The sequence below is a fragment of the Hylobates moloch genome, unplaced genomic scaffold, assembly GCF_009828535.3.
Source record: "Hylobates moloch isolate HMO894 unplaced genomic scaffold, HMol_V3 SCAFFOLD_18, whole genome shotgun sequence".
Taxonomy (NCBI): domain Eukaryota; kingdom Metazoa; phylum Chordata; class Mammalia; order Primates; family Hylobatidae; genus Hylobates; species Hylobates moloch.
The window spans coordinates 55,366,489-55,392,102 of NW_026652293.1; the positions used below are offsets into that span (position 1 = coordinate 55,366,489).

At 42.8% G+C, this 25,614-nt stretch overlaps 1 protein-coding gene across 1 annotated transcript in view; it reads right to left on the minus strand.

Annotated features, from left to right (window-relative positions):
- The window catches only part of DUSP10 (dual specificity phosphatase 10), a 40,579-nt gene extending 18,287 nt beyond the window's left edge, over positions 1 to 22,292 (minus strand). The window contains exons 1-2 of the mRNA XM_032136862.2: positions 22,121 to 22,292; positions 19,138 to 19,991 (exon numbers count right to left, since the gene is read on the minus strand). Coding sequence (XP_031992753.1) covers positions 19,138 to 19,948 — 811 coding nt within the window. The 5' untranslated portion in view covers positions 19,949 to 19,991; positions 22,121 to 22,292. The remainder of the gene's footprint in view (positions 1 to 19,137; positions 19,992 to 22,120) is intronic.
- Positions 22,293 to 25,614: the final 3,322 nt, after the last annotated feature.

Genomic DNA, 25,614 nt, shown 5'->3' on the forward strand with positions numbered 1-25,614 from the left:
TACTGGGTTCTAGCTCTATGACCTCTTTTGCCACCCCTGTACAATCAGGACTTAGGGTAATCTTTAAGTTTCTCCCAACTCTGGTGTTTTGTAACTTCAATATAGCCTTGATAAACCGTATATATGATATCATATGGTATGATATGACATGAATAAACAATGGCAAGAACAAAATCAGCTGTCAGAGGGTGTGTAAATCCTGGGTGCTCTGCTTCCCACTTCCAGGCCTTTGCATTTGCTGTTCCCTCTTCTGGAAACTCCCTTCCTGTAGATCCTCACTGTGATACTGTGAAATGAAAAAATATATATTTGATCTCTGCCCCTGGTTCCTGTAGCATAGCTTCTAAAACCCTTAGAATCTCTGAAGTTATGAGTGTTTTTTGAATGCCAATGAGATGACTAGTGGCTGGGGGTCCCTAAATAGCTGCAGGAAGGGAGCTGGTCACCAGAAAGAAAACAGCTTAATTAGAGGATTGGAACATTCAGCCGCATCCCCCAACCTCCAGGGAGGAGACAGGGACTGAAGGTTGAGTTGATCACCAATGACCAATGATGTAATTAATCATGCCTATGTAATGAAGCCTCCATAAACCCCATCCATCTCCTTCATCTGACTGTCCATCTATATTCTTTGTAATATCTTTTATAATAAATGTGTAAATACATTTCCCTGAGTTCTGCGAACTGTCCTAGAAAATTAATGGGACCCAGGGAGGGGGCTGCAGAAATACTGATTTATAACCAGTGCGGGGAAGGTGGGGTAATCTTGTAGGACTAAGCCCTCAACTTGTGGGGTCTGAGGCTAACACCAGGTAGAGTCAAAATTAAGTTGCAAGATATTCTGCTAGTGTCTGCTGGAAGACTGCTCTGTGTGTGGGGGGAAAAATCCACAGAAGTGTTCTGAAAGTATGGTAGGATAAAAATTTATTTTTCTTTAGACTCATGTAGGTGATTCAGACCTCAGACCAAATGTGTTCTCAGAAAAGTCTTCCCTGACATTCAATATACAGCTACCCTTCCAAATCTCTTCTATCATATCATGAAGTTTTTAAGAGTTTCATTGTCTTCAGAAGACTTATCACTATCTGAAGTTACCTATTTATTTCTTCCCTGTTTATTGTTCTTATTAAAATTTGGACCCCAAGAAAGTCAAGATATTCTTTGTCTTAGAGGAAATAGAGCATAATGGTTTGGTGCACTAGGGCCAGACTGTCTCCACAACTTTCCAGTATGATATTGACAAAGCTGTTTAACCTCTTTGTACCGTGAAATGGAGCTAATAATAGTACTAACAGGCAACAATAGTTATTGCAAGAATTAAATCAGCTACTACATTGTAGTTATTAATAGAAATTCTAAGTATTCACTGTTTAGCATCTGAATTGTATATAGTAAGTGCTCATTAATTATTTTTAGATTCAGTGAACATTGGAATGAGATGAGATAGGACCAGTTTATTGTAAAGCATCTATTATATGCTGTTCAGCATTATGCTATGGATTTGCCAGATTTGATTGAAAAAATAGTCCCCAAAGAGAAATCTAATGAGGGAAAGGAGGAAGGAACATTAGGGAAATTCAGGGACAGGACTGGCAGAAGAAACATTTTCAGAACACACTGAAAATTGATCTGAACAATGCCATCTAGCTGTAACTCACATAGTCGGGTGCAGGACTGGCCAGGTGAATTCAGCACAAGGATTTAGAAATCCTGGCATTCCAAGGCTGGGAAGGAGGGCTGACTAGACTTATGAGGAAGAGGCAATTTACAGGGGTGCTGGGCCACCCTTAAGTGTGACAAATGGGCACCTTCCAGGGAGGGCTGAGATTAAACCCAAATCACACTTGGTGGCCTCTTACCCCTTCTCCTCTCTCTTCGCCCCTACTTCTTGGACATTCTATGTGAGTGATGAATGGTAGAGATGGATGGAAGGTAGTCATGAAAGAGAAAAGAAGGCTCAGGAGGGAAACTCACCCTGAGGGATGTCACTGAGCAGCAGGAGGGGCCCTCGATTCAGTTTAATATACATTTATTAAGCACTAAATATGAAATGGGGGCACAGTGCTCAGTATAGGGTATACACAAGCTAAGATCTAGGTGGGCCCTCTCAAGAGCTTGCTGACCCTCTCACTTAGATGTGGTAAGCAGTAACATAATTCTGGCAGTATCTTCACCACCCCCAGGTGGCCCTGTTTCTTCTATCTCCTTTTGAAGGGCTACAACACTGGATCTGAAATCAGTAATTTGGGGTTCCTCTTATCCCTCTTAATAACTGTGCACCTTTGGGCAAGTTACTTGACCTTAAGACCATGTGAAACCACACAATCATATCATAAGAGCTATTTCTTCAAACACAGTTCTCTCTTTTTTAAAAATAAGGGCTGTTACAGCCCTAGATCTCTCAAAGAGTAATAGCACGCTATAATGCTCTTGAAAGGTACAAAAAGGGCCTTGAAGCCTCTGGTATTCTGGAAGGTGAGATGCTCAGGGACTGTGTGAGAAGTGAATGCCTCATGTTCTGTACCTCTTCAGTTGGTTCTGATGAATTTGCTCTCCCCCTCTCAGAAACTGGAACTGAGACTTCCACAGTCATTGAGTGGCAGAGAACACTGCCTCATAGTTATCTGGTGTGAACTGTCGCTAGTCTTAAAGCTGAACACCTCTGAAGAGCAGGCCTGGTGTGGTGACAGATGAAAAGTGCCCAGGGCTGGCCCATGTTAGAAAAAAACAAGTCATATTGATTTGTTTTTGAAAGAGGCCTCTTTTATACATTCCAAAATCTTGTTTTATTCCTGGTTTCCCCTGGTGAAGGAAACTTTCCTCCCAATAACTGCAGAGTTTATGTTGGACTTTTCTTAGAAATCTGCATTCTAAGGTGGCCCCAAGAGGTACTCATAGGAGTCAACTTTCTAGGAGCTGGTGACCTAAGAGGGCCTTGCAGAACATGGGCCAGGCCTGAGCAGGAAACAGAAGAGTAGTGGTTACCAGGACCACAGACAAGAGACAGTGTCTATTTTAAGCAGGGATGAAGAAACTAAACCAAAATAAATAAAACACATGGATTTTGGCTTAAAAATCCAAACAAAAGCCCCAAAAGAAAAAGCAACAATTGAACTAAATACCTTGTTTATGAAATGTAATAGGACATACCACAAAAGCATAATTCCAGACAAGGCAAATGATTAAAAAACACAACAAAAAATCGAAATACTCCTTACCCATAGTATCACCCTGTGTCAGCTTCCCATGAAACTCTCAATCCCAAAACCAATATTTAAGAATCCCTGGTACCAAAGAAGGGCCAACACATATGTTTGTCACCACCACTAACATGATGCTAACTGGGAGATGAAATAGGTCCCAGAGATTACAGCCTGAAGGATTTTGAGTATGAAGGTCTCAGAGGCCTGCCTGCCTCCCAACTGATCCTAGTGGTCAAAAGCAGTTGCTCAAAGACTGAGTCATTTTCCAAGTCTAGAATGCAAATGGCCATTGTCACCAAGGAAATGGTGTTACAGAGATAAGCAAGTTAAGCTGCAGCACTTAGCTCTCTCAGCTGCTGTTCTCCTAATACATACATCCAAATAAAAGGCAGTCTATTCTTGCAATACTGCAATATAATTCTGAAACTGACTAAGCAGAGTCAGTGCAGACTCCACAAGTTAAGGCCACAGTCTCAAATAAGAATGCCTTCACTTCCAGATGCCAGCCACAGGTTCAGGGGTTCCCAGGCCACCCACACTTCTAACCAGCTGGTTATAAATTCTGTGGCTTCTACAATGCTTCAGGCTTGATAATTCACTAGAATGACTCACAGAATGCAGCCCTATCTTTATGATGATAGTTATTATAAAAGCTACAAATCAGGAAGATCCAGATGATGACACATACAGGGCAATATCTGGGAGAGTCCTGCATATGGGACTTCTAGGCCCTCTCCCTGTGGGATCAGGACACATTACCTTGCTGACACAGCAATGTGTTCACTAGGAAGTTTAACTGAGCTTTGGTGTCCAGAGTTTTTATTGGGGTTCCATTACTTAGGTATAATTAATTAAATTATTGGCCTTGTGATTGAACTCAATCTTCAGTCCTACTCTCCTCTGCTGAAGAAGATGAACCAATACAAAGCCCTGACCTTCTAATCATGCGGATGTCTTTCTGATGACAAACTCTTATCCTGAGTCATTGCATTAGCATAAACACAGGTGTGATCCAAGGGGCTCATCATGCATAACAAAGACACTCCTAACACTCGGGGAGTTCCAAGGGTTTAGAAATTATTTCCCAGGAACTGAGGACAACGGCTAGACAAATTCTCTATTATACAACAGTTTCTTAGTGATGAAGAGTGTGGGCTCTGGAGTCAGGCAGGTCTGAATTTGGCATTCTGTTGTGAGACTTTGGGCAACTCACCTAACCTCTCTCAGCCTCAATTGCCTCATCTAAAAAGTGGGGATAATAATATTGTTATTACCATATTGAGATTGGCAACATTTGATAGACATGGAATTCAGGCTACTATAATAACAATTTTTTTTCTAGTAGCTGCATTCAAGAAAGTAAAAACAAACAGGTAAAATATCGCTAATATATTTTTCTTAACATGTGCAAATATTATTTCAAGAGTCAATATTAAAACAATTACTAATGAAATATTTTACATTATTTTCTATATAAAGTCTTGAAATCTAGTATATATTTTACACCTACAGCACATCTCCGTTTGGACTGGCCCCATTTCAAGTGCTCAATGGCCACGTTTGGCTTGCAGCAAGGCTACTATATTGGACACCGCAGATAGATTTAATACTACTGCTATCCCCATTAAATGAGTTAATGCTCAGTGTCATAATTGTTCCCATTCTACAAATGTTAACTAAAATGTGCATTTGTTTGCAGGTGAATGTGCATGCATGCATGTGGAGAGGTAGTGACCAATGACTAAATTCTGAGGTGCTATAAGCCACACTACACCAGGAAGTCATTCAGCTCCCATGGAACATCAAATAGCCACTCTCTTTTCAGGAAAAGAAGCACTTCAACTTGGAAAAGAGAGGCTCTCTGATCGATTAACTACAGCATGCTCTTTTATTTCAGCACTCCCACATCTCCCAGTGCATGTTTTAATATGAGCCAAATCAAGTAGCCATGACAATAGCTTTGAATGAGAAAAGACACCCCAAAAGCAGTGCACAGATACATGAGGATGCCTGAAGGAGCTCAGAATGGCTTAAGGAGTAGGGGGAAGAAAAACTGCAGAGAGGAGCTTTGACTCATTGAGTCATTGAGCAACTGTTCCGTGCCCTCTCAGGCTACCTCCCACAGCCACCGCCCAGCCAACAGCTAGCTGCACCCAGCCAATCACTCACTCCACTCCCTGGAAAAAGCTCTGCATTGGGAAGCCAGAAGAATGTCACTAGCAAGAGATTGATTTCAAGGTAATTATTTAGGCAACTTTGTAGCATCTCATTCTCAGGCCTAAAAGTGTTCTCAAAGTTTGTTTTAATAAATGCATATATTAATATGAAGTCTCTGTGTCTTTTAATAATGATATCCCACATTCAGCTCCTCCCAATCTTTGGAAGAGAGGGCTTCCTGGACTCCATAACCACAGCATTCATCCAGTTCTTTCTATTCTCACTGGAGCAGAAATGGGGTTTTCTAGCCATCCTCAAGGTAGGAATGAAGAGATTCACCTAGTAAGTGTACATGAATAGATTTTATGCAAAATTAATTATAATAAACTCAACCAATTCACATATTTTATCAAGGAAGACAAGCTAATTATCTGTCAAAGAATTATCTCCTATTTAAAGGGCACTTTACCTCAATTTGGCAAAAAGAACTAATGGGAATTATCTTTCCGTTCTGATGTGTTTTTGCTGCCTGTGTTTGCTTAAGCCCCTAGAAGACTTCAGCACTGCACTAAAACCTCAGGATTTAGAAAAGTTGGGAGGGAGGGAGGGAGACACAAACACATCTACTCAGCGTCTCACTAAGTCTACCTCTTGCTGTTTTTATTGTCCCTTTCAGAGTGTTTTATCTACAGTGTAAAACTGGAAGTGACTCATATTTATGAAATAAGGAGCCATTGTTAGCCTTGCCAGATCATTCGCTTCCACAATAGCTTCTGATTTTTAATAGCGCTGAGTGGTGCTTCCACATGTCCTCACTCTATCCACCAAAGAGGTCCAAGATCTGCAATATGTGTCTTACAGGACATGTGGTAAACACACACATTCAGCATCAGTTTCAAGACCTGTGGTCAAGGATAAAGATGTCCGTAAAAACTCACAACTTTGATAGGTAGTTGGATCTTACATTCAGGAAAGAAAAGCAGAAGTTAAAAAGTGAAAGAGAATTGGGGGGAAAAATAAAATCAAACTGGCACCTAGCACCCAAAATGGCAGCTAGTACCCATTTCTCTAAATGGGGAGTGCAGGTGGGAAGGTGGAGAAAATTCCAAACAAGGGTTTCCCTTGAGAGGTTTCTCTTGTCATATCAAAACCTTGGAAACAATCTTAATTTATATTAATAGGCAAGTAAGTAAAATGTGGTAATAAGACAGGTTACAGCATTAAAGAAGAAAATCTATGATGACAACACAGGAAGCAAAAGTACATGCAATATAAAGTGAAAATGAATTTCAGTTTCTATGTGAGAAACCCTGAAAAACATGCACATATATGGGTAGAGAACAAAAAGAAACGTAAAAATGAAACTAGGCCAGTCAGGGCGGGATTAGTAATATTATGTTTTCCTTTCTAAAATGTTCTTAATATCTTAACAATAAGTATACATAAAGTGCTTCTGCTAAGACTTTTATAAGATTTCCTTACATAGAAATAGCATATAATTTTTCAGCACAGTACTATTTCAGGAAAAAAAAAACCCTATGTAGTTATCTATCCACCCCACAAGAAACACTGGGTTTTTCCAAACTTTTAAACAAAAAGATCTACCAAGCATCAGAAAAGTATTTCCTACTTGTATTGCATTAGTGCTGGCATCAAAGCATTTTACTAAACTATACCACTCATATATCAGTTGACTATAAGCAGATTATGAATTATTATTGTAGAGATTCAATATTATAATTATGGTTGATTTTTAATAAATGTTAGCTAGTATGCATTAGTTATTTTTCAAAGCGCTTCTACATATGTTATCTAATTCTCAAATGAGCCCGTGAGAAAAGAGCCATTACCCTCCCCATTTTATAGACAAGCAAACAGAGGCACAGAAAAGTGAATTTGTCCAAGTTCAAAATTATAATAATTGGCAAAATCAGAATTCAAACTCAGCAGCCTGGTTCCAGAATCTGTGCTCTTAACCTCCAAATTATACTCCCTTCGCAAGAAAATACATAAACTCCTTATAGGAAGACTGAATACAAATATAAGGGAGCATCAGGTGGCTCATTCGATCAGTCACTAAGTATGCTCCTAAGAAAGGTAATGAGAAAAAATTATGGAATTACCTGGCTGAATACTTGAACCCACAAGATTTGCTTATTTAACAACAACTCAGATACTAATCCAAAGGATTATATACTGGTTGGGCTTTTAAACACCCTAAACAGTTAGGGTGACATGACAGTTAGGAAACATGAATCCTATGCCAGTACTGCTACTAGCTATTTATATCCTCTTGGATAAGTAATCAGTTTCTATGTCTGTAAAATGGGATGGTTAGATCAAATGCTTGATAACATCTCTCACTATTCTGTGACACCATGTTCCTTGAAAAATGTCCTTCCTTTCTTTTTTTAATTCAACATAGAGTAAGTGAATGCTTGCTGTGCAATGGACTATAATTCTGTGGTTTTTCAGCATTTGTAAAGTCATCCTGGGGTGGTTGTGGTTCAGAAAACTCACCTTGCCATGTAAATGTGAGAACTTATTATCAATGAAGTTAATCTCCTTGAATTTATTTTAAGCTTTCTTAAAATTGATTACTTTTATATTTCAGAATAAAAAATGCTCAGATTTTTAAATTTTGTTCTCCATTCATTAATTCTACCATCTTGATCACCCATGTCTCCCTCCCTTCCCCTCTCACTGGAGGACCTGAGTGTTTCGGGTGACCTTACTGCTATGGTTTGAATATGTCCGCCAAAGTTCATGTATTGGAAACTTAATGTCACTGTAGCAGTATTAAAAGATGGGACCTTTAAGAGGTGATTAGGTCATGAGGGCTCTACCCTCAAGAGTGGATTAAGACCATAATTGCATGGCCATCCCATGGAGTGGGTTATCACAGGGGTGGGTCCTAATAAAACGGATGAACTCTTAGCCTCCATTTTCTCACTCTCTTGCACATTTGCTCATCATGTGATGCCCTCCACCATGGGCTGACTCTTGCCAGATGTTGGCACACTGCTCTTGTACTTCACAGCTTCCAGAACCATAAGCCAAATAACCTATGGTTGTTTCTAAATTACTCAATCTCAGGTATTCTGTTTTAGCAGCATAAAATGAACTTAGAGACGAAACTTTATAGTTGATATCTGAGAGGACAGTCACATACTTTCACTGTGTGAAGCTGGGTGCTCTGTCAGAAGACGGATTCTGCCTCTATGAATGCTGCCCCTAACACAGGATTCCAAGGAGTCCATCCTGCTGTCCTTCAAATGTGTTCATTATTATTTTTCCCAGGGTCTGTCCTTGCCACACCCCCAGATTACCTGAGCTATATTTGTAGGCTTAGACTGTAGAAGGAAAGAACAGAGATAAGAAAGATTAGGAAAGGAGAGGAGAGAAACTAGACAGTAAATGGTTTGATAGGATCTGTTCACTTATCCCTGATAACCTTCCCAAAGGGCAATCATAACCTACTAGAGATTCTTTCTTCACATACTTGAGGGAAAACAATCTATAGTTTTCATTATCATCCACACTAATAGGACAGATAATGAATATAAAGCATAAACAATCAAATACCTTTGGCATTAGAGTCTTTAGGATGTAGTCATCATACTCATCACAGATTCTTTCTTGTTCATTATACCTAACTTTGTACTTGTACTTTTCTTTACCTTTACTCATCTACTTCCTACTCTAGAAAGTGGGTTTATTAATGTGTGCAAAAGCAGGAAATATCATCCTTCTATCCACAGGCTACTAGGAGAATGAATTCTAAGGTTCCAGATATCAAAAGCACACTGAGCAGAAGTATACCAGAGCTACACCCAGGATCCACTAGGCACCAGCTGAGTAACTCTGGACAAGTGCCTGAACCTCTCCGAGTTTCAGTCCCTCGTGTGTAAATTGGAATGCGATCATGAGACATAATACTTGTAGCATAGAGTCTGGCATGTAAGAAATACTTCATATATGTTAGAATTATCACAGTTTTCAAAAGTTTGTTTTGCTCAAATTGTTATTCCTTAAAAAACTGTCATGACCAAAATTTAAAGTATCCAAAAGCTGGGATATAATTTGAGGCAAGGTTACTGGCAAGCCAGTCTACTCTAAGGACACAGAATAGGCTACTCACCTTAGCACTGGAATTTTTATTTGAAGATATACAAGAAAAATGGGGAAAGGAAGATGGCATTATAACTAAGGCACCACAGAGGTAAAGCACAACTAAAGCCACCATAAGGAATGAGACTTGCAAATAGATATGGCCAGCCTGAAAAGAACTTGGGCTTTGAAATCGTAAGAACTAGATTTCAATTCTTATTCTCTCATTCACTAGTTAATAACAAGGGAGAAAATATTTAGTCTGTTCCTCAGATTCCTTAGCTATAAAAGTCAGGATATAAAATGACGTTCACAAAGCTCCTCTGAGAACTAAATAAGACACACATATGACAGCCCAATGCCCAGCATCTAGAAAGCATTCAAAAGCTTTTAGCTTTTTTTCCTTCCAAACTATCTGGAAAATAATTTTCTAATTTCAGGGATGACAGGTTGGTCAGAGCCAGAGTAGTTCTATGTGATTAACTGATGTTCTGCTGGCAGATTAAAATATCACCTCATGAGAACCATAAGACCCATTCCTTTAAAGTCTTATCATAAAAACATAGCATTTTAATAAAAATAGAAATTAAAAGAAACAATAGAAAATGTCCCCTCTATCTCTTCAGGGAAGGCCCTCTTAGAAGTTTGTGTCTAGTCTTATTAAGACAGGAAGAAACACTGTAATGATTGAAGAAAATGACTCACAGTCTTCAATACTGGAGCTCAGAACTCAGGTCTGGGAGCTAGAAGATATGTTGCTGTCACCCTCAGACCCTCTACCCTCATGTTATTCTTTTCTGTCTACTTCCCCACCCCTCCTCTTTCTCCATTAAATTTGTTTTTTGCTTCTCTCTTGCCAGTAGCAACAGCTGGTAATATTTAGCTCAATGGTAGTGAAGCTCAGGGATGTGATACAAAGAATGTGAGATTATTTCTTCCATAAAATAAATATGAGATATTAAAGAACCGGATAGTGATGTTCTGATGCAAAATGGTGACTGCCTCCTTACCTCAGGACACAAAATAGGATCAGTCGAGTTCGCATTATAACACGAGAGGTTTAAGCTCCTCAAAGGGAGGACAGGCCTGATGCGAACCCCCTGGCTCAGGCAGTTTAATCTGTTTACTTGATGTGTGCAATGGACAACAGATGCCTGACGGTGGTCCATTCTGAAGTGGTAAGGCAAGAAAGCAAAATCCTGTTGCGGAAGCACTCAGGAAGAGTTGCGCTTGTTTTGTGTTCTATGAAATTCAAGTCAGGGGGCCAGGGTTGGGGACGGTGGCCTGAGTAGGCCTTTACCACACATAAAACGTTAAGGGCAATGCAGATAATTTGATGCATCCACAAATCCTTTTCTTTCTGTAAGTGATTCTCTCCTTTGCCAGAGACAGAGTGTAGGGTAATAGCCTTTATCTTATATGAAAGTACTAGGCCTGCACAGCTCATTTCCTTATCCAAAAACATATGCTTAAGGTTTCTTTTCTTTACTTTTAAGTTACATAAAATATGGGTCTTGCTTCGGTGGGGGACTGGAATGAAAAAAAATTACATATATCCGTATCTCTCTCTATATCTATGTATCTATATGTAACTCCAACTTTTAAGTAATAATAGATGATGTAGACATAACCTGGAAAAAACTGAAGCCAAGATCTCACTCTTGGGTTATGGATGAAAACACCTAAAGAATCGAAGACTTCATAATTAAAAGATTACATCAATTTTAATATAAAATGTATATTTTTAAATCTTTTATAATGAAATTCAGGCTACAGGTCATACTCATTTTCTCTTCCTATATTTTTCTGAATTAGTATGATTACACTCGTGAATATAGAGTCTACAGTATATATAATAGAAACATAATCAATGAAAATTTGTTGAAGAGGGATTCAAATCTTCCTTGAAGGGGATTTAGGGGAAATAATGCAAGCTTTGAAATCTTAGAGACATGTTTTCATCCCACCCCTGTCCCTTATACTGGTTTTTAATCGTACTTGCAAACATTTTTTTTTTAAGCAGGCCAAAACCTTGCCTCTGAAATATTGTTTACAATGCTTGTTTGCTTAGCACATCCTCTTTCCATAGAGAGCATGCAGCGAAAATAAACGAAGCCCTTATTCCTATCATCAACATGTACAAAATTGGGGGGGGGGTCCAAATGACAAAGTTTCACTCTCCCACACAGAGGAGACTTGTCAGCCCTGAGCTTTTGAGGCACAGAGGGCATATATATTTATTTTTTTGTTAAAAACCAACAAATCATTTCTTTTCGGGTCAAGATATTGGAAAGAAATCATATTGGTCCATGACATATTTAGAAAAGTCCAGGCTATTTCTTTCTTTCTTTTTTTTTTTTTAATGAGACGGAGTCTCACTCTGTCTCCAGGCTGGAGTGCAGTGGCGCAATCTCGGCTCACTCCGACCTCTGCCTTCAGGGTTCAAGTGATTCTCCTGCCTCAGCCTCCTGAGTAGCTGGGACTACAGGCGTGCACCACCACGCCCAGCTAATTTTTGTGTTTTTAGTAGAGATGGGGTTTCACCATGTTGGCCAGGATGGTCTCAATCTCTTGACCTCGTGATCCATCTGCCTCAGCCTCCCAAAGTGCTGGGATTACAGGCGTGAGCCACCATGCCCAGCCAGCTATTTCTTAAAAAAGAAAAAGAAAAAAAAAGTAGAAACAAGTGCTTCACAGGAGAACAAAATTTCCTGAAGATGAAACACTCCCTAAATGAGATTGTGTGGCAGAAGAGGATGAAGAATACAAACACGAACACAATTTCCAAGATGGAAAGGATCTAGAAGATTGGTCCCATGCATATATGTTGTCTTTCTTGCATTTGAATAAGCATTGTGATGCAGATTCCCCAGCCTGCAGATTAGTGCCTAGCACACCAAAGGCATTCAACAATATTTATTGAACAAACAAATGAATCTCCTCTACCCACAAGTTTGTACAGCTGTGGAGACCACCTATCAAAAAGTCCCTAGAAACGTAAGATGGTTGGGCCTCTTTGATACCTGTTTTGATAGCTGTTAACGGCTTAAACCACTAGGTTAACAGCTTAAACCACTAGGTTCCCTAGATGAAGAGATTAAATCAACATTAATATTTGGCTCATATTCTAATATCCAGGTAAACATATAGACCATGAACTGCTGGTTTTGAAAGTCCTCAGACTTTGGTCTTTTTAGTTCTGAAGTGAAATCTCAAAATTCAAGAAGAAAGGCATCAGTACTCAAAAAGCTTATATTTTATGCTATATATTAGACTCTGTTGTTATTAAATAATAATAAATACAAATACCTCAGTCTGTTGATATCTATTGAATCTGTTGAACCTGGCAAGACCTACTTTAACATTAAGGACCAAATCTCTAAAATTAATCACGCATGTGACCTTAGACAGGCCGCTTTCCTGTAGTGGCATAATGAGAATACTGGACTAGACCAGTGGTTCTCAAACTTTGCTGCCTGTTAGAATCACTTTGGGAGCTTTAAAAAATCTTGATGTGTAGGCTGCACCCCAGACCAATTTGATCAGGCTCTCTGGATGCAGGAACTGGGCATCATAGGTTCTAAATCGCCTTCAGGTGATATCAATGAACAGCCTGCAGTGAAAACTACTGGATTAGGGGCCCTCTAAACTTCCTTGCTCTTCTCAAAGCTGGGATTCTTTGGTTCCAAAAAGGTGAGATGACCTCTCCTGGAACTAGAATTTCTCTCCTTAGTATGTAGTCTATCTTTTTCAAGGAACTTGGATTAAACTGCCTAAGCACTCCGATATATCACACATTCATGCCCAAACTGCTCTTTAGCAATGCTAGGGCTTGGAGGTTCTGGCTTCTGATAATGCAGGGTTTAAGGAACTAGATTTCTGCTACTGGTCAAAAGCTCTCACTTAGTCCCTGAGGGTGGATGCACCAGGAGTATGTGACGGAAAGTTTTTCTGCTCCTGTAATTTTTCAGACCTTCAGATGGGTTTGCCCAAAGGACCAAGTAGAAAAGTGTATATATTCACCATTCTCCCTTCTCCATTCTCCTATACAAACATGTTTTGAAAACAGAAATAGGCAAAGTGCTTTACCTATTCAGGTTCCTTCCCCTACTTTGCTTTTTCTAATGTGAAATCATATCTACTATTGCCAGGAGAGGAGTTTCTTGAACTCGTCCATGACAAGCTGGATGATTAAGTTAACTGTTCTGAATTGGTAAGGGCAAGAGTATTCATACTTAACAGGCTCCCACAGTACTGTGCTTAGAACGACTTGCCCATCCTCCCCAACACCCCTGCCCCTGCAATGTAAGAGGTTCTTACATTAGGGCATGAGAGTAGGAGAGCAGGGTCCAGAGGCTTGATTTACTGACAGCCATCAAATGCCAGGTACTTTATATCACCTAGTTTCATCCTAGGATGCTGGAGCTGTCCCTGTTTTACAATGAAGAAAACCAGGCCTCTGAAAGATCCCCTGATTTGCTTAAAGGCATACAGTTGGTCAATGGAAAGCCTAGATTTGAACCCAGGTGTAAGTGAGCAAAATTTCACTCTGCTGAGCACATCATGAATGAGGAACAGATGAAGCAAGAACGTGGCTGGGAGAGAGAGTTCATTTCTATTACCTGTTCACCTACACTTAAATTAGGAAGCAGGAGAGTGTACCCAAAAGCTCAGAGACAGGACAGCCAACTAACTGTGCAGCAGTTCAAAAAGAAGTTTCAGGACTTCCTGAAAGACAGGAGCAGGCCATTCAACTCCTTCCCTCCTTTTTCCTTCACATTCCAACTCATCACAACCCCAGACTCAGGAACCAGTGCACCCCTCCTTCCACCTCCCCTTTTATAGTCAGTCCGCAATCCTTATTCCAAAAATAAATCCTCCCGATGAGATGATGGGAGGCAACAAAAAGCAAAGCTAAAAAGTTTTATGCTTTTGTTATGGGACATTAGTTGGACAATTATTATGTTTTTACAAATTTCCCTAAAACAAATAATTCTGGATATACCCAAATTACTCCAGCCTCCTGGCTCAATGTGTTTTTGCAATTACTTGGCACTCCAACTCTATGCTACTTAAATTAGTTAACGGTCACCAAGTTATTTTTAGGCCATAGCAACACACACATTCTACTATACCTTGCTTGTTATTTTTGTACTCCTTAGAAACAAACTTTGCCTTTTTACTGGCACTATCATTTCCTTTCAATCAATATCAATAACAACATTCTACCATATTTATGGAGTGCTTACCATGTATGTGTGTAAAGTTCTGAACACTTTACACACATTAATTCATTTATTTCAGAAACTAACACCTTGAGATAGCTATTGCTATATCCTCTTTTTGTTAATGAGGTAACTAAGGAACTGAAGGATTCAGTTCCTTCCCCAAGGGCACATACCTAGTTAGAGGGGAGCCAAGACTAGAATTCAGGCTGACTAGATCCAAAGTTCTGCCTTGATTTCTCCATCATTTGCCACAAGGCTGTTTGACATTTTAGCCTCGGATGTTAACCAGAGGCTCAGAATAACAACAGCACGTTTATGAATGTAGATACGTCTTTATTTCAGATATTTTTAAAAATCCTCATAACATCTCTGAGAGAAAAGGGGAGACTTTTATTCCCTTCCCCACCCCACCCGCCAAAAAAGGGCAGAAACAGAATATTTTTCACAGGTCTCTGATTTCTGAGCCTAGCCATCCACTTTGTCATAGAACTCTACATTGCCAACAAGAGTATATTTCAGAATTCTTTTCAACTAGGGAAAAGTGTGCAATCTATGGTGCTCAATTCTAAGGAGTGATGAAGTTTTATAGTATAAAGGCCTAACTGCCTGCATGATCAAATCCTCCCCATGGATCATCCTTTTAAACCATTTCCCTCTTCTTCTCTCATTCCCCAGTAAAGGCCTTTGGTACAGAGCAGTCCTATAAAGATTGTAGCAGTTGGTCATTCTTTGTTTTACAACAGCATAGAGCAAGTACAGGCATGGGCCCTGACATACCAGGGAGGAAAGGGGACACACAGACACCAAGGAGGCACCTGGAGCCCTCCCACTCCCAGGGAGGGAAGCTCCTCTGTAGACCTGACTGCCAGTCAGTCACAGAGGGATTCTAAGTTGAAAAGCACTTAAAAATGGGTACATGACACTCAAGTGTTTACGCGTGAAAATGTTGTTCATAGTATACTATAAAATATTTCCAGCTTCATTGAATTTGAAACATTAAGTTACATATTAAACATACTTAAATACATTAAAATGTTATTTATATTATATTTTTAAATATTTCAACAGAAAAGAGAAAGCAAACAGGAAAAATATAATTGTTTAATCTGGTTGATAGGTATATGGATGTTCATTATACACTTTTCTGCTTTTCTATATGCTTGAAAATGTTTATAATAACATTTTTGAAGGCATATACTGTCTTTAAGAAAAAGGGGCAGTTGACTATTTCTTCCTACCTAAGTATATGACAAATTATTTCCCTGGGCCCAGCTTTACTGAAAAGAAAGAGAGCCTGAAAAACTTAATAGCAAAAACGATAGCTGTCATTGTGGATGGTCTAGAATTGTTTAGCTTTGTTATTCAGTTTGACTAGAAAGCAAGTTTTAGTTGATTAAAAATCAGCTTTGAGTAAAACAATATAATTCCTTCAAAGACCTCACAAATCCCTAAATATTTATTCATTTGGATCATTTTCACCAAGTTGAAGAGAAGCACAGGTCTGATGCCATTTATTCTTCAGAACATGAGACTAAAACATAGATTCTAACATAGGTCACAACAGGGAGGGCACTGTAAATTAGAACAGTAACTTAATCCCAGGGGCTGCCATGCCTCTGATCGGTTTCTTCCCAACCTGACACAGCATTACTAAAATGGCAAGTTAGCAGCCGCTCTACTTGACAGACAGCACCAAAAATGGAGAGTATGGCATGGAGACAGGGGGACAAGGAGCTTGGACAGGGAGGGTAGCAACCAGTGTTTACAAACATAAACCAGAGCATCAGATGGGCCAGCCATAAATTACCCAAGATTGTACTGAAATCTCTGAAAATAAACTAACAAGCCTTTAGAAGTTTCCTCCTTATGTTCTAACTATGCCCCCCTCCCACCAACTTCCCTGCAAAAATTACTCCCTCCGAAATGGTACCACTACCATTCTTGCTGAAATACAATCTTATCACCAAGGGAGGGGATTATTCAAATAAATCTGAGAGGAGAAGCCAGACCAGAATGGTCTGCTTGACCCACTCCCACTCAAGAATCTGGGAGAAGTCTGCTGGTCATGCCTTTGGGGAATGCCCACCCCGTCTTTCACCACAATGGTGCTATGGTATTAATCTCTGGTTTACCAAGTTGAAAAGATAATGAAGGGCATTCTAATAGTGACCCATTCCTTTCCCTTCTTTTCCATCTTGGTCCCAATTTTAGGCCATTCTCCCAAAAGATACCAAATGACAATGATAATTATAAAGCAGAACATAGACCCCTTCACTCCTGAACTACATATTTTCAATGAAATTCCCAGATAAGGGAAAGGCCCCCAAAACTACAAATAATCTAACCTCTACCACCAGAGCGTCTTCCAAGTCGACCGCCGCAGTGTCTTACCAACTCGAAATGACCAGCCCTCGCAGTGGCTGCCCAGGGCGCCCAGTGGTGAGGTCAGCAGTGTGTCCTGCCCCGCCCCATTGAGGCAATCTTACTCTGACACTGAGGAACAAGTCTAGGCTGTCCAGAATCTCAGCTGCATCCACAGGAAAGGGAGAGAGGAACCTCACTTTCACAAGTAGCACCCAGGAGATTCACTTCTCAATGACTGACGGGTCACCCCTATCCACAACTCCACCCGCTCCAAAATAGAGAGTAGGGTCTGCAACTCCTCCTAATCATCCCCGTGATTGGGAGGTCTAGGGTCATCTTGATCCGTGTTGTTTCCTCTCTTCAGATCATGAAGACACAAAAGACTTGCTTTTTATCATGAACAACTGCTCTGCATGAGAAAAGAGGAGATCGTCATGATCCTTGGCTATCCTCCTCTTTGCTCCCCAAGACAAACTATTACAAATGGGAAATTCCTCGGTAGGATTTTCTCATTTGTAAGAGGCCAGACACATCAAGATTATGGTAAGACAATAGTAGGGTAAATATCCTGGGAATCACTCAAAGTCAACCAAACAAGAATACAGAAACAATAAAATACAGAGCTATATGGAGGAAATCTGAACATATTTGTGACCCCAAGAAAACCCACCACCACAACCACCACCACCAGGAAATGCCTAGAAGCTTCTGGAACTCTCTACGTACAATTCCTTCATGTTCTCCTTCCCAGCAAAGCCCACCAGCCCTAAGGAGAGATGTGCCTTTGTGGTAGTGTAGCCCCATGAGGGCAAGTTTGAGGAGAGTGGAGAGTGGGAAGAGGAGATTGTGTCAATGGAATTCAGAACTATAGTTCCCAGAATGCTGCTTAACAAAAGGCAGAATGCCTCACTGGGAAGACAAGAAGGAGAATGGCAAAGCTGTCCCACAGAGACAAAATAACTAACTTGCTCACCCACATGGCCTATTGCAATTTAAATATGCAATGTGTTCAAACTCAGCAACACCTTTGGTCAACACACTTTAGGAGACTGGTTGGAGATGTGACCCAGAAACTGTGTACCTTAGCTCAAAGCACAAGAGAAGAGAAGAGAAAAGATGACTATCTCTCACCACCACCACCAGGTAAAAGATGCCAAATGAGAGTGATGTACAGTGCCCCAAAAGTCAGTATCTGAGTGCAAAGAGGTGCAACTAGGCTGGGCACAGGATGCAGGCTACTTGGAAAGGTTAGGCAACACGGTATGGAAGGTGCTCCGAGAAGAGTGGGTGAATATTCCTTCTGCTGGAGCTCAGTTCCACTAATCTCAGTTATTCTGTATTCAGTATACTGGGGCGAGTGACCCATTACTCCATCTTGGGAGGAGCCATGGTGCCAACTGTTGTCAGGTGAGGCCAGAAATAACAATGGGTTGGGGAGTGTTTCATAAAAATATCTCTGTTCCCTTGGAGCCTTGGCAGAGGAATGGATGTAATTAGTGAACTTATACTTTTTATGGGACCTTAGAATAAGAAGCTCTGCCCTTCTTTAAGGTCACTTTATAAACCACATAAAAGTCAAGCTGGTCAGAAAGGTGAGAAAGAGAAAGAATTTCCCACAATAAGAACTGGTACCTGTAGGTTTACTTGTAGTTCACCATAGTTGCTCCTTCCTCTGTTCCATCAACATTGGTTAAGTCTCAGAGACAATAACTTTCCAACTAGTGATTGATTGGAATAGAGCTAGCAGACCAGGCATGACTTGAGATACCATCTGGTGTGTATAAAGCCCCTTTTTAGAAAGGTGAGAAAACAGTCCCAGAGAGGTGAAATGACTTGCACAATGCAAATTAGAACCCGAATTAAGGGTAGAACCCAGATCTTCTGGCTTCCAGTTCAGTGCTGCTGGGTTTTTCTTACTAAACCAAAACAATAAAGAACATAGAAGGGAAGACAAGAATAAAGTCTATTTTGGTCTTTGGTAGCCAGGGTAAGGAGAATGCTGTCACTTCTACGAGAAAACCCAAAGTGAACCTGGCTAATCAGGACCGTGCTTGGGAAGGGAGCAGGGGCATTACCTTTCAACACCAGAGGTTCTTTGCCTTCTCTCTTCAGGGACTCGAGGACTATGTGAAGTGGCTGGGAGGGCATCACTCGGCTTGGCTCATTGGTATTCTCATCATAAACTATAATTTCTTTGGAAAAGATCCTCTTGAAAGAGTCCTTGCCTTCCCTACAGGAAATCAAGTCTAGGACAGTGATCTTGCCCTGCTGCAGTCTCCGCCGGCTGATCTTATCGGCACAGTTAATGTGGACAGCTCCTTGGATGTGACTCTTGTTGTACTCCATGAAGGGCCTGCAGTCAATGATGACAGGGCCCTGACTCGGCAGGTGACTCTTGCTGCATTTGGTCATCTTCTTTGCCAAGTCATTGGGGTAGATTATTTTGATGCTGGCCAGCTGCTTGGGGGTCCCTGACACAGGGCTGCCCACTCCACTTGATGGACTTAAAGAGCCTGTATTCTCATTATTGTTGACCATCTGGTTAGCAGGGCAGGTGGTAGAGGTTCCGATGGCGGTGGTGGTGGTGCCAGCGGCAATGGCTTGGGTTTGGGCCTGATTGTCCTTGTCGTAGGTTGCCACAGTGCAGCAGCTGGCACTGCTGCATCCACAATTCAGGGAGCGGGCAGAGCCGCTGGATGAGGGCATATACGTCAGATTCGCAGCCTTGAGGGACACAACGGTGGTGGCGATGACTGGAGGGTGGCTGTTACTGCCTGGGGCGGCAGAGCCTAGGTAGCCAGAGTCTAAACAAAGGTTGAGATCCTGAGGTCGGACGGGCCTAGATAGTGCCACTACTACCCTGTCGTCTAAAGGAGACGGAGGCATGAGGAGGCTGAAAACTGGCAATTCAAGAAGAACTCAAGACAGTCTGTAAAGAAGGGGAAGGGGGAAAGAAAGAATAAAGTCACGTGACACAAAAGGCAGTCTCATCCAATTCCTAGGAAAGACCTTTGCATCCCTCTGAGCAAAGTCGTCCTAATTGCCCTTTATCATACCACTATCAAAACTTGAAATTCATTTTTATGTATTCAAAGAGGATGCAAATCTGAGGGCCCCAATCAATTTGGTTGCTAAGTCTAACGTTAAATTTGGATGTAATGTTGTAAATGTTAATGAACAACCTTTCCTGGACCTACATAAAAGTTCAGCTGTAGAGAAGGTATAAGCACAAATAATTAGAAAAGCTGAAGACAGAAGGGAGGCTCTTAGGAGGCATCTATTCTGAACCTCAGCTCTTGGGCAGAAGTACACTGCAAACATCTGAGAAAGACCCATTTGTCCACCCTTGCATGCTTGCCATTTAATTCCCTCACTCGCTGCAAAGGCAAAGGGGTAACCAAGAGCACTGGCATGGTTCACAGAAATGTACAGCAGCTAAATGTACATCAGGGTGGATGTCAACTTTCTGCAAATCCCCTTAAGTGAATCTCTTTAACTTAGAGCTATTCTTGCCTTCCATTCTCTATTGGGGTCCTTTGAAAAGCACAACATAGTCATATTAAAACCTCACATGTTGTCTTTTGGCCTCTTATAAATTAATCTGCATTTCCCTTTTTCACTACTAACTGGTGTCCTAAAACGAAATCTCAAGCCATGGAGCCAGATCTGGAAACCCGGAAACCCCAACCCCGGCAAATCCATCACCCTTTGCTCTCTCACCTACCCCTACCCTCATTCCTGCCTGGAAAGGACAACTTGGGCTCTCCTCCCCTCTTCATCTCCCTGGCTGGCACAGACTGTGCATCCTAGAGCTTCTCTCAATGGGAGGCAGCCACGTTGTATAAGGTTTCAATCCCATACAGATATCCCCCCTTCGAGAGTACTGATTCCGTAAAGAGGACCTCCCAATTAGCCTGTACTCGTTGAAGGGGGCAGTGAATTGTTGCCCACCGGATCTATCTCTGATTTCAAAGAGTGTCTGCAAAAAGACGGCTCCTTCCTCCTGTAGGCACAGGAGCACTCTACAACCCAGGCTTGCGAACTCTTCTTCTTCTATTAGACATGCACACAGCAAAGACACCAAACCCCACGCCAAGAGCCGCTCACCTAAACGAACTTTAAGAGCTATCTGGAAAAATGCCATCTATCATCCGTCTACACACGACCGTCACCATTCTCTGACACAGAACCAAAGTGTCACAGGCGGAATCCACACTCTCGCGCGCACACGGGGGCACGCACCCATCACGTCGGCAGATCTCCAACGACTCGGGTTTCTCTCATCCACTTTTGGATGGGAGCGAAGGAGTCAACCCCCCTTCCCTTGCGTAGTATTTTTTCTGAAGAGCGAGTACTATTCCAGAAGCTATAACTGTTTCCCGGTTGGACCAAGCGGTGAAAGTCTTTGCTATTGTGTTACCCGGTAGGACACGTCCAGGATCAACAGACCGTTTCTTTTGAGAGGGACGCATAAGCGTGTTCACAGAGACACACGCTGGGACTCCCACCTCCACACAGAGTTCACGGCTCACACACACACACACACACACACACCAAGTGTACAGAGATCTGCATCCCTGCAGCAGAGGGTCGGGCGTATATACTGCCCGTGAAACCATCCAGTCTGGCCCAGAAAATCTCCCAGAGAAATACTGAGCTATCCCCTCTTCCTTCCACCACTAGGCAAGGGCTGGAGAGAAAATTAAGTGGTTAGAGAACCCCCCTTCAATCTTCGGCACACAGCGCACTAACGAGCCCCGGGCATTTAAAACTGCCGCAAAGCTTCCCAACAAACCTCATTTTTTTCTTCGCCCCAAACCCAAGTAGACTGCAGAGAGAGTAAACGCACAGGGCAGCAGGAGCCAACAGCGGAACCTTATAACCCTACCTGCTGTAGCTCCTCCGTCAGCATCGCATCTCTATCTTTCTGTCTCTGTCTCTCTCTCTCTCTCACACACATACACACACACAAACACACACACTCACACAAGCACCGCCTTACAATCCTCCACCTCCAGTCTCGGGCTCTCAGGAGTAGTCGCAGTGACTTCCACTTACTTCATAAATAAGTGTATTCCTCCACCATCTGGCGCTCCGCTTCAGCTATGGACTCGCACATTCAGCCCCCATTCACTTAGCTTCATTGATCTCCAGCAGCAACATAGTTACTTTCTCTTTTGCTACACTGTAAATGTAAGGTTCTGAGGGGGCGGACTCGCCGCCGACCGACGGCGGGTTGGACCAATAAGAATCCGGAGAAAGCCGACCGCTACCTCACAGAGCCCCGCGACCAATGGGCAGCCTAGGGGGCGGGTAAGAGGGCGTGGCCTCATCTCTTTAAGGAGGGTTTGTCCGACGCTGCTCTGGGTCCTCGGTGTTATAACACGGGCGGTGATGTCATTGGCAACCAATCAAAAACTTAAAAGAGCCAGCCGGGGCCGCGCGGAGCAGCTGCTCTCTATTTACATGTAAACCGAACCGGCAGGATGCAGTTAACCCTTTACCAGGCTGAAGCGTCAGCGGGCTGGACGCGCTGCTCCGCTAAAACTGGCTCTTCTCACTGGACGGGATCCTCCAACACTCCCTCACCCGGGGACAAACCACCTATTTTTCCTCCTTACTATGGACGGATGATCAAAAGTATCGGAGTAACTTTCTAAAGGAAAGAGACTGCGATCACCGTCCCTAGTGGGAAAGCCAGGTTCTCTCCCAGTCGCTCGAGGTGACTTGACAAACCCTAAGCCAAAATTCGCGGACCTCGCCGGGTCTTCTGCGCTAGGACCAGCATGAGCGCGCAGCCAGGGGCGACGCTTCCGCTCCGAGCCGCGGCCCAGGGACACGCGCTAAGGGCCCGAACTTGGCAGCTGACCGTCCCGGACAGGGAGGCCCTTCAGCCTCGACGCGGCCTGCGTCCTCCGGACGGCCCTGCTCCGCCCGGGAAGCGTCCGCCTCCCGCCCGCCCGCAGATGTCGCTGCCCCTCTTGCTGTCCCGGCCTGACCGCCGCGCGCCGCCCTGCTGCTCACCTACTTCCGCGCCCCGGTCACGCCCCTGCCGTCCCCAGGCTAACCCTCCCGGGGCTCGACCCGGAGCACCAAGGCGGCGCCACTGAGGGCTGCTCGGAGGAGGAGGCTTGAGTCGACGCCAGAGGCGACAAGGGACGCGCCCTGAGCAGCGGCGCAGAGGCCAATCCCCTGGCCGGGCGTCCTGGGGCCCGCTACCCACCCGCCGTCCCTCCGGGGCTTGGTCCCTACACGCCGCCGCCCCCCTTTTCCGCCTGGCTCGCTGGGTCCCCGCGCCGTGCCAGCCGCGCGCAACCCACCCGCCCCACATGCCTCGGCTGCCACCCCTCGGTCCCGCACGGCCCCTGCCGAGGCCAGGACCGGCAGCCCGGCGCTTCTGGAACAGCCGCAGCTGGAGGAAAAGAGCCAGAGCCGAGTGCAAATAGCTAGATTGAATGGGGCTGGAGGAGCTTGGAGGAGGTGACGCCGCCTCTCCCCGCTCCCCTGACTTTGGCCGTCCCCAGGTAGCTGGCAGCAGCTCCTGTCCCGGGAGAAGAGTAGGGGGCGGGGCAAGCCGCCCCATGCCTAATCCGGAAAATATTCTCATTAGGGAAACTGCAGGAAAGTTGCCCTGGGATACAAAAAGAAGTGGAGATGAACAACCCCAGATGAACTGTGGAGAGTCTACGTCCAAGAACCCTAAAGAAGTAGAGCTTTGTCTTTTCTTATCTGTGAGAGAAGGGCTAAAAAGTGAAATAACGGAATAATACATTATGAGCACTAGGGAATGTTGGGCTATCGTTTCTCTCCCTTACCTGACTGGATGGGGTTTGGAGGTCTACTTCAGACTCCAAGCCTAATAGTATACTGAGTAGCAGGGGCATATTCATGTAATTGTTTTCAGGGCAGATCTGAAATCAGAAAGTGTCAGACCATAGCTAGCAAGTCAGCTATGCTCAATGAGCTGTGAAGAGAAATCCTCTTAGGCACCTCCACTTACATGCAGACATATACCCCCCAGTCCAGCTTTTCACACCAGTGTTATGACGGGCATCACGTAGACGTCCGATAGTCTTACATAGGAGAGGATTTTGTGTAGCGTCTGTCGATGAAAAGAGTCAAACTCTGTAAAATATTTGAAGAGATTTATTCTGAGCAAAACAAGAGTGACCACGGCCTGTGACACAGCCCTCAGGAGGTCCTGAGCACGTGCCCAAGGTGGTTGGCGTCCAGCTTGGTTTTACACATTTTAGGGAGGCATGAGACATCAATCAAATACATGTAAGAAATACACTGGTTTGGTCCAGAAAGGCTGGACAACTCTAAGGAGGGGGTGGCCTTTCAGGCTATAGGCAAATTTAAACATTTTCTGGTTGACAATTGGTTGAGTTTGTCTAAAGACCTGAGATCAAAGAAAGGAATGTCTGGGTTAAGATAAGAGCTTGTGGGGACCAAAGTTTTATTATACAGATGAAGTCTCCAGGCAGCAGGTTCAGAGAGAATAGGTTGTAAAATGTTTCTTATCAGACTTAAAGTCCATGTTGATATATAATAGGGTGCATCCCATCCTTACTTCCCCTCATGGCCTGAACCAGTCTTTCAGGATAAATTTTGCAGGAGCCCTGGTTGAGAAATTAGTCCGTTAGTTGATATATAATGAATGGGGCGCATCCCACCCTCACTTCCCCTCATGGCCTCAACCAGTCTTTCAGGATAAATTTTACAAGAGCCCTCGTTGAGAAATTAGTCCTTTCAGATGGTTGCCTGGGAAGGGGGCGGTGGGGGGGGGGGGGGGGGGCGGCGGGAGGGGGGAGGGCTTAGAATTTTAATTTTGGTTTACACCTCTCTCCATCCACACACCAACACACATATCCATTCACCCTCCTGATAACAGCAGAGTGCTTAGGGCACACCATTTGGTTCTTAAATGTTTGAAGATCAACAGGTTACGGTCAGGAAACGGGTTCTGGGTAATTTCTATACAAATCAGAAAAGAACTTCCCAGAGGTCCTACCCTTGATCTATCTGGAGCTGGAAGGCTGCAAGCTCACCTTTCCCTAAACAAAGACAATTATTGGAAAATTTTTCATTAACTCAGAGTTTGAGAGTTCTAAGTTCTGATTCTGACTCTATGTGTTACATCTGTTCATCCAGTCTCTGTCTTCATTTATTCATAAAATGGTAATACCCTAACTCAGAAGAAAAAGGGAACTCATTCAAGTGCTCAGGGGGGAAGAAAGATCCCCTGCTGATAAAAGGCATTCAGTGGAAAAAAAATTAATTTACTTGCTTTAGGAAATAAGGAGCCTATCTTTAAAGGTATGTATGATCTATAAACGATGAATTCATTTCTAATGCCTCAATATCTAAACCCAAATTACAGATTTATACAATTGCAGAAGAGTTCTTAACAGCTTTTCCCACAAGGCCCAAAAAAGAAAAGTAATTTCAAAGAGAAATGTAACTCTTGTAATGAGATGATTGTTTTATTATAGTTTCAAAGTAGTAGACTATTATAATTTAGTTGATTAAGAATCTAAGCCATCCAGGCT